The sequence below is a fragment of the Ailuropoda melanoleuca genome, chromosome 12 (assembly GCF_002007445.2).
Source record: "Ailuropoda melanoleuca isolate Jingjing chromosome 12, ASM200744v2, whole genome shotgun sequence".
NCBI classification, from domain to species: Eukaryota; Metazoa; Chordata; class Mammalia; order Carnivora; family Ursidae; genus Ailuropoda; species Ailuropoda melanoleuca.
This window is the reverse complement of record NC_048229.1, coordinates 45255964-45266186: the sequence shown is the minus strand read 5'-3', so window position 1 is coordinate 45266186 and position 10223 is coordinate 45255964. Positions and strand designations below refer to the sequence as shown.

Sequence of the window (10223 nt, the reverse complement as noted above, 5' to 3'; positions counted from 1 at the left end):
AGTAACGGGGTATGAGCCTTTCTCTTCAGGAAAGTGGTGATGTTTTTGGCAGCACAGTTTTTAGCTTGTGGACCTATGTTCCCCTCACAACTGAGTATTTTTGTGTTCCCACTCCCCCATCCCTCCATGCCAATACCAGCAGCAACCTCCAATCGCTGTGACAATCGAGTAATGGCCGCAAGCACCCCCCTAAGTAGGAAGGCTGCCTCTGGTTGAACACTACTATTGTAAAAGATTGGTTCCGTTGATTAAAATGCTGCTTTTATGAGTTTGGATGTCTTCATTTAAGTACCAAATACTGCAAACACAACATTTATCTAAGAAAACCATTCCCATTATTGGGGCAGGGGGGTTGAGGGCGCTCAGAGAATCTTCAAGTCAGGACTCTTAGAAACCATCCCAAAGTTACAGATGGGGTAAAAAAATGTCCAAAACATGAGGGGGAAAAAAAATGTCCAAAAGAGGTTAAGCAACAGGCCCCCAGTTCCATGGCTAGGAAATGGCAAAGCCAGAACGAAAACTCTCAATCTAGTCCGGTACTTCTATTACACCAGGCTGCCCTCTCATTCAGTCCACACATGGGTATATTAAAAGCTCAGCAGCTTCAGTTATGCCCAAAGGAACAAAATTCCTTTAAACTTACACACAGGAAAAATCAACCCCCCGCCTCAAAAAACATATTTGCTGGGGTCTAAGAATTCATTTAACGTTTTGAGGCCTCTACTCCAGGCTTAATAATTTACCTTCAAATTAAAAATTGGAATTTTTATTTATCATCCCATAAGTTCTTCCAAGAAAGAACTGTATGAATATAAAAATATGAGTTCCGACATTAGTATATCCTGAGGAAGTGATGAATAGCTCCTGCTGCCATTTTAAAAAGAAAGTAGGAACTTAACTGCAAATTTTGTCAGTTTATAACTATATTGGTATAGTTCTAAAAAATAAGTTGTGGACAACTAGTACCATGAAAAGGTAGCACAAGGAGAAGAAAGTGTAAAATTATCTTCCTCGTAGGAAAAAAGGAATCTTCACCACAATGATAAGCAAAATATCCAACAAATACCTACCGACATCTCATAGCCTCAGGATGGGGGGGTGGCCATATTTCATGTGAGATGCTCCACATATTAACAATGAACACTACATGACCACTGCTTATACATAATGATGTAATTTCACTACTTTTAGTAAACTAGCAATGTTTGGCACCTTTTCTTATATTTTTACCTAAATACCAGAACATAAAATACTATTATGGTAAGTACCACTTAGCACACCCTTCTTTCTTTCTAGAATGGTACAGATGAACTAAGTATCTGCTCATAAGCATAAAAACTTTGACATTTTCTTTTTGATGCACTTAGCTACCATTTTAAAGCCAGGAAGACCTAACCACTTAGTCTAGTTTACTTTTTTACAAATGCACGTCATCGAAAATGGACCCAGCGGTGTATTACTGACTGACCCACCACCAAACAGCAAAGATAAGGCTAACTTATCAAAGTAGCTGTGACTCTCAGCAAGGGGAAAGCCCACTCCCAGTTGCAAGGGGGAATATCAATCTGTCCTGTTTCACCTATGTAACCGAAGGTAGAAGGCAGAAAGCAGTAAGAGGGTGTGGATTCTGATGTCTCCGTGCTCGTCCTCACTTCACGGTGAAAACTGGTGACTGCAAATCCAACTCAAAGAAATACCTCAAAACGTAATCACTGAAGAAACCAAACCAGCAGGATCATCTTCACACTAACACAGTATTAAGCGTCAGATACTTTTGCCTCTTGATAGGGTGGATGCAGGAGCAACGAGAACATGAGCATCCACACCAGATGAAGGAAGTAACAGCAGCGCTCCCTTCTGGAAAGCTTTTCTCAGATAATATCCCACCACTGCCTCTTAAAACTGATGAATTATTACCAACTTACTCCCATAAGTGAAAAATAAAATTTCCTGACCTGTCACATAAGCAGGAAATCAGCTACCTGGAACTGGGGCTAAACCCTCAGAACTGCTCACACCTCGTTTAGGACTCTCCCAGGGATTATAGTCAACATCATCACACAGACTCGGGGTGGCGGGGTTGGGGGCTGTGGAGGGGTGGAGATGAGGCAGGACACACATAGCCAGGACTCATGTGCAAAAGAAAAGAAGGGAAACCTGGGTACTATTTCTGCCAATGCCATATCTTCCAGGACTTGGAAATGACCAGCTAGTTGTACCTCAGTCTAATCATTAGCTCCGCAGAATCTGTGTCCCTGAGACAAAGAAGGAAGATGACGGAGAAAGCCGATTACAGATTTCACAAATATCTTGTACAGCAGCCTGTAATTTTTAATTAGAATTAATTATCAAAGAAACTGCACTTTTTAAGTCTTTGAGCTTAACAATGTCTAACAGTGGCTTTATTAGGTGAATGCTTGAAAGCACTCAATATTAAATTCAATTTACTTCACATTAATGTTTGCAAATACGTTATTAGCAATCCTTAAATATTCCAAATCAACTTAAGCATAGAAGGCTTGCTTATAAGTCTTCTGAGGTCACAAGAAGACCAAAAGGAGCCAAGAACTAGAGTCCAGGTCTCTAACCAACAATCACCATGTCATCACCAGTGAACTCATATGAGGGAACTTCAAGGTTGAGAGGCGCAGGCCCCTTCCTGATCCTGCCGGAAGCATCATAGTGTGACCCATGGCAAGGGCAGTAATAACCACCAAAATCTCCTGCATTTGCAATGGGTACACAACCAAGATGAGTACAAACACCTATCAGGATAACCCATTCGGGTTTCTTTACTCGATCTAAATCATGCTGTGGGTCCCTCAACTGGGACACTTCAACTGCAGCCTCCTGCTCAATTTCCTTCTTGGTTCTATGGCGCACAAACAGCGGTTTTCCTCTCCACTTGAAAGCCATGTTCTTGCCTTCTGGAATATCGGATAGCTTGATTTCGATTTTTGACATGGCCAACACATCAGCAGAAGCACTCATGCTGGAAACAAACTGGGAGACGACATTCTTGGCAGCATATGCGACACCTATACTAGTTGTTGCAGTTATCAAATAGGAGAAACCTTTCCTAGCCTCGCTGCTCTCTTTTGAAGACTTTGTGCCATCTAACACTTCAGCGCGTCGATAGTCAGAGAAGTCAGGCACTCTGATGTCTGTGTGGGAATAACGAACGGAAGCAGGGACTGCAAAATAAACAGAAAGTTAAAAAACACAATGAGGTGAGTACCGTGAAAGGGATATATACCAGGAAATAACCTTTGTGAATTCATAAGCAAAAATCAACTTATAAAAATGTGAAAATGTGGCACTCACTGATCTCAGATATTGTTAAGTTGGCAGTGTCAGCATATAAAATACTGAAATGAAATGAAGTCAGTCACTACCTATCATACTGGTAAGAAATCACAAGATTGTATGTGTAAACTGAGTTTCTCCTGACTGAACACTGTTGATTCAGAATTCTTAACAATTTAGTGCATCAAATCTAAAAAGTTAAGCAGTACTAAAAACAGCAGTATTTTAAAATCCCTGAAAATTCAACCTGCCAAGACATACAATTACGGTAACTACCTCTGGATTACAAGGGACCCTAAAACTCAAGTCTACCCAGTAAGTTGATTTGTGATCATCTTATTAAACCAAATGTCTAACTTTACATTCCTATCTATCTACTCTCTGAAAGAACTGCTAAAAATTCATAAAATACTTATTATGAAAATAATAAAACATTCTGTGAACTGTCAGCACAACTTTAGTTGCAGAAAATTTAGATAGTTCTATTTTATACTCTGGAGTATAAATTAGTATTACTTTACTTCAAGTAAAGCCACTAATGGACAGAAAAGAACATCCTTATCAAAATATATGCAACCATCAAATGAAATCTCCAAAAGAACCAATTATTTCAATTTAGTACAGGATAAAAGAGCAAAATTTTCATATATCCCACTATTCAGTCAAGAGCAATAAATTCTATAAGAGTAAAGGTATTATCTTTCTTTTTCACTGCTGTGGGTCTCTCAACTAAAACACTACCACCGCAGGCCAATTAAATAGGCCAGCTCTTTGCATCAAATGAATGTTAAATAAATAAATAATAACTATTTATGTAGTACCTTGGATATAAGTCGTTTTGTTTTAAGATTTTCTTTGAGAGAGTAAGTGAGAATGAGAGCAAGAGAGCATGAGAGAGAAAGCATGCAAGGGGAGAGGGAGAAACAGACTCCCCAGTGAGCAGAGAGCACAAGGGAAGGCTCCATACCAGGGTCCAACCCAGGCACCCCAGTTTTGTTAAAAAAACAAAAAACAAAACACAACAAAAAAAACCAGATTATGTCCTTTTGTCCCATACCATTTTTAAGTATCTGACAAAAAAATGAACTTACTGGCATCACTTTTCAGTATGTTTCAGGAAGCAAATCTCTGCAAATTGTATATGCATTTTAGGAAATTTGCCACAAGTTTCCTTTTAAGAAAAGGGGCACTAAAAATACCTCACTTAGAAAATGTGTTGGTTCTAAAAAAAATATGCACTTAAAAATGCATTTTCAAACAAGCTGCAATTCTACTTGGCTTACTAGGCTGTCTCATCCTAATGTACTTCCTGGGAACAGTTAAATAGTACAATAAAGGATATATCAACTACTTTCATGTGGTTCTCGAGGTCAGTAATAATGGAAGCCCTAAGTACTATTCACCCCTGAACAACATGGGGGTTTGGGGCACTGACCCCACATGCAATCAAAAATCTCTTATCTTTTGACTCCCTCAAAACTTAACTACTGACACCCTACTGTTGCCTGGAAGCCTTACCAGTCAGTTAATACATATTTTGTATGTTACATATATCATATACTGCATTCTTATAATAAAGTAAGCTAGGGAGAAGAAAATGTTATTAAGAAAATCATCAAGTACATTTGCAGTACTGTACCATATTTATACTAAAAATCCACACAGAAGTGGACCTGCACAGTTCAAACGCATGTTGTTCAAGGGCCAACTATATTCACGGTGAAACCTATCAACATCACTCTATGTACTTTTCTGACTAACCCAACATTTTCTGGAGGGGACCGGGACATGGGCAGTGACCACCTGAGATTCACAACTACGGCAGTGACATAACCCTATATGCTACTCTACCGCTACCTAATGCTAACCTGTCAGCGTAGACTGGGTTTGGGATCAAGGAGGAGTTACTTTCCTTTAGTATTGTCTGGGATTACAAAGCAAAGACGTATATCATACTTAAAAGATGAAGGAACCAAAGTTCACACTTCTACATTAAAAACAGTATCTACCACCCTGACCATGTAACAGCATACAAGGAAATGCACGGGAACAGTAAATGGAATGGTTTTGACATTCTCTTCTGGAGATTTGGTGGTACAAGAAATTCAGTTGTTTACTCCCATTTTATCTAGCAGGTTACACTTCACATTGTACCACACCACCATGAACACTTTGGGCAAGTAAACTGCCATACTGCAAAAGTCATTCTTGAAATATAATTTACATTAACTGTATTAGGTGTGACTTTAGCAGCACAAATGCTAGATTTAGTTCTCAACTTGAGCAAAATCAGATACTTCTAGAAACAGAAAATTTAAGGGACTATAACATAACAGGTTTTTGCTTTTTGTTTTAAGGTGAACTCTGATGTGCCCTGGAAATCTTCCTCACCTCAAGGATCTTCTCCCGATCCAACCCCCCCATCTCACACCCTCAGTACTATCTTTCCACAAACCATCTAGACAGGAGATATTAATGTGAACTGACACTACAAGCTGAAGACATGATCACAGAAAAAGTTTGCCTTATGGTTTTATATTGTTTACCAGTTCTTGGAAAAGTCAGGTAAGCCTCTAATTTTTAGAAGAAACCCTGTAGCCGTCAGACAAATTCCAAAAATGCTTTTTGCCTTTGCTACTTAAATTTTCTTATTGTTTCTCACCTCCAGGTCCAAAAAACAGGCTTCGGGCGGCCTGGTATACTCTACTCATGCCCTGAACAATGTCTCCAAAACCCACTGGTGCCCCCTAACAAAAAAATCATTTTATTCATCCACAAATATTCTGCACTAACTGTATGCAAAATCTGAGGTTGTAGGAAATAGAAAAATAAAGGAGATTTTTCTCTGTGCCCTCAAGCACAAGGTCAGAAGAGTCACCAGGAAACAAAATAGTGGAAAAGTGTTACCTACTATAAAGCATGAAGGATCAGCAAATAAAAGATGTTGCTGACCTGACCTTGAAGAGACTGACCTGGTAAGACTTGGAAATGTGGAAAACTGAGTGGATTATTTTCCAGTAAAAGAGAACAGGGTGAATGGGGGAAAAATAGTGGTGGCAACTTCATTTGTAGGGCAAGCATTACTTGCCCTACTTGCCAAATCAACTGTCAGTGGGGCCAAGAAGGCAATGCAATGAAGTAGGTCTGTTGAGGACTGTGATGAACTGGAAGAGTGCTTGCTCCAGAGGGCAGCCAGCGCGCAGCACACCAGGCTTTTCCTATGTAGAAACTAGAGTTCAGTGTTGCCAGATTCCAACATTTTAAGACACCCAAGAGATCTTCCTTTTAAAAGTACACAGGTTGGGCAGACTACAGGCACACTGGACTACAGGTTGCCATTTCAGGATTTCCAATCCAGAGCGTGAAAAAAGAAATGCAAGACAAGGCACAAAAGATAAAGTAAGATTTGGTGAGAGTTGATGGCTAACTCAGTCTTTCAAATGCCTGTTCTATCACATACACAATGTGTATCCTCGTGCAAGTCACTTCACCTTCTCAAGTCTGTTTTCTCATCTGTAAAATGAAGTATCATCAACCTCTGCCTGTTGCTCTTCTGGAGGATTAAACTGATTACAGTGTGAAAACACTGGCCCAGCAAATGAAAACACTGCTAGTACTCTACACCATTAATGACCTTGGGGTTTGTGTTATTGTTGTTGTTGTTGTTGGGAGCGGGGCGTGAAAGAAAGACACTAAAGGGATCAGGTGGTGGTGAGCGGGACAACGTCCCAAATATTAACGGCAGTTCCTATTTTTTGAGCACGTATACAGCGCCCCAAAATGTAATAATGGCTTTATGTAGAATTTTTCCATCTGAAGCTCACGACATTACGTACGAAACTGGCATAATCATTCACCCATTTCACTGATAAGGCCATAGGAATTTGCAAATTTAGGAATTTGCCCAAAGTCAAGCGACCTGTAAGCAACAAAATCTGTCAGACCTTGCTGAAACGGTCGGCCTTCAAGAATTCTTGAATTTATCCTATGAAGTACAAAATTTGGCCTGTGGTTTACCCAGACTGGCCGCCGACGGAAACAACCCCGCAGGGGCACGGAAAGCCAGGGCCGGAGGTCACCTGCGATCGCTCGACCCAGCTGCGTCCGCGCACAGGTAAAGGCAGAGGCCCGGGAGGGGCAGATGTTTGCCCAAGGTCGACCCAGCCCGGCAACTCCAATCCCCCGAGCAGGGTCCGCTCCACTTCCCCGCCCTCCTCGGCTGTGCCCTGGGTCCAGGGCCAGAGGGAGCGAGAAAACGGGGTCCCCTCAGCCCCCGGTCGCTCCCCTCAGCCCGGCTCACCATTGAGGCCCACGGAGGCGGCCAAAGGCCGGCTCGCGGCCTGGCCACTCAGCGACTCCCGGCACAAGAAGGGCCGCTTCACATCCAGCACTGGAGGCTCCGGGGTGGCGGGCACCGAGGCCTGCACCAGGGGCCGCAGCGCGCCCGCCACCCCGCGGGACGTGGCCGATAGGACGGGCCCGAACGGGCCCGAACGGGCGGCCACCGACAACATGGCGACAGCTTCCCCGAACGCCAAGCCGGTCACAGGGACGACCTTCCGGCCGCGGCGCAGGCGCAGGAGGCGCAGGTAGCGCGCGATCCGTGACGTCAGCGCGCCGGTCCAAGTGGCGCCCGAGGCTTAGAGAGGCGCTGCGTCAGACGCAGGGCTACGAGCACACGCTGAGGGCGGGGCGGCGCAGGGCGGGGCGGAGCCAGGCGGGGAGGAGGGTGTGCGGCCCTATCCGTCCGCCCCGCGGGCATTTTGGTGTGTGTGCCGGGATCTACCCCAAAGAAAGTGGGCAAAGGAGTCCCCCGGGAGTGTCCCGTGAATCGACTTTGCATCCTTCAGGGTAAAAACTATCTGTAGGAATCTAGGGATAAGAATAAGTTATGATAGTAGTTTAAATAGGGGTCATAATAATTCTTAACATATCTTCATATATATTATACACACACATATATAAAGATATATGTTAGGGCATATACGTATATATTAGGTTATATATACCTGTGAAACCTAGAACAGAGCCGAGCATATAGTGACCATTATGTGTGCACCATGTTTATTATTAGCACTATCGAACTAAAAAATAAATTTTAAAAAAGGCAGAGATTTGGGGCAAAGCTTAATGATAATGGTAATGGCTTATGTGTATTAAGCATATACTATGTATTAGATTTTGTGCATCATCTTTCATTTATAGTCACGGTCCCTATGAAGTAACAGCTATTTTACTGATGAGGAAACCGAAGTTTAGAGGGATTGTGTGTCCAGTACAAGATAGCCACCAAGGGGTGGAAGGGGTAGTCTGTCTTCGAGTCTGTGCTCTTAACCACCACCAGCTTCCCTAAGTGAGATTCTAGGGGATGCAGGGATGGGTCCCTAAATCACTTTCTGTCACATGGTGAGAAAGTTATTTCCTTCTTACTTCTCTTTCAATCCTTCTGATTTTACACCAATGAGAAAGTCCCAGTTTGGTGCTAACATATTATTAATTCCTCTCTCACATTTTCCAGCCTCTCCTTTAAGAGAATAGGTCTTGACTTCAAAGTCCTTCCGCAGTCGAATCAGCAGGTAGAGGATTTAATAATATTGTTTTTTTCCATGGGATTTATTTTGTCTTGATACTGATTTTCCAATGACCAAAGTGAAGTAAAGTTTGTTTTACATTTATAGAGGTCTAAGTGAGTTAATTTAGATATTAAGTATATGAAGTTTCTCTGTGCTGTGTGTGCCTGGGCTCTGGGACCCTGGCAAGTTTCCTGACCCCTCTATGCTTTAGTTTCCTCACCTGTAAAATGGGGTTGCTAATGATGCCACCTGGAAGGAGTAAATGCACTGATACGTGTAACGTACCTACGAGGGGCACCACAGGCTAGGTACCAGGTTTGTTGGTGGTGTTTTTATCTGACATATCACCAACTTCCTCTGAGAAGCCTTCCTTTAATTCCTGCTGCCACATTTATGTACCTCTCTCTAGGTCCACAGCTCACTGACCACTTCCTCCTGGACCCTTCTCAGGGTCTAAGTCTTGGCCATCCTTATTGCCCCAGGGACTCTGTTGTACTCTCAGTACTGGAACTGTCCTCCTCAGGGGTGCCCCCACGTGGCTACCCACAGGTCTGGGCCTGGGCTCAGCCCAGCAACAACCCTAATGGTAAGAGTGGACATTTCCAGAGCAGCTAGTCGCACCGTGCACATTTGAGTGCTTTCCCTAGTATAACATAATATCACAACAGCCCTTTGAGGTGGGTAAGAGTAGGTGAGAATGGAAAGAAGGAAGGCAGGAGCCTTCACAAGGCCCTCAAACCTCCCCGTGGGGTAAGCAGAGTAGAACTGGCTTGCCCAGAGTGTCCAGACTCTGTGTTTAATCCCAGTTCTGCCACTCACAAGCTATAATCCTAAAATGAGTTATGTATAACCTCTGCATATGCCTCAGTGTTTCTTCCGTAAAATGAAGATAATAACAATATTTATCACCAAAATGTTATTTTAAGGATCAATTGGACTAATATATTAAAATGCAAAGAATCGTGCCTGGCACACAGTGAGTGCTATATAAATGTCCATAATAACAATAAAAATAACTCTTGCCATTTTATAGGTGAAGAAACGGATTCAAAGGTAACAAATGACCCTTCCAAAGACACATCATTGTCGTCAGCCTTATTGAGATACAGTTGACATGCAACGTGTGAAGTTTAGGGTGTACAGCACGTTGACTTGATACACATATACCACAACTGGATTACCATCCTAGTATTAGCTAACACCGAAATCACACCACAGAATTATCATCCCTTTTCGGTGTTGAGAACACTTATGATCTAGTTTCTTGGCAATTTTCAGATATATAATACACTATAATAACTATAATCAGCATGCTGTACATTAGATCCCCAGAATTTATTCATC

General features: G+C 42.4%; 1 protein-coding gene across 1 annotated transcript; it reads right to left on the bottom strand.

Moving 5' to 3' along the window:
* Positions 1-2310: 2310 nt before the first annotated feature.
* Positions 2311-7886, bottom strand: LOC100465810 (cytochrome b-c1 complex subunit Rieske, mitochondrial). Its single transcript, XM_011229881.3, has 2 exons — positions 7607-7886; positions 2311-3194 (listed from the first exon to the last, which is right to left on the bottom strand). Exons 1-2 carry the CDS (start codon positions 7818-7820, stop codon positions 2584-2586), a joined length of 825 nt encoding a protein of 274 aa, XP_011228183.2. The 5' UTR covers positions 7821-7886; the 3' UTR covers positions 2311-2583.
* Positions 7887-10223: the final 2337 nt, after the last annotated feature.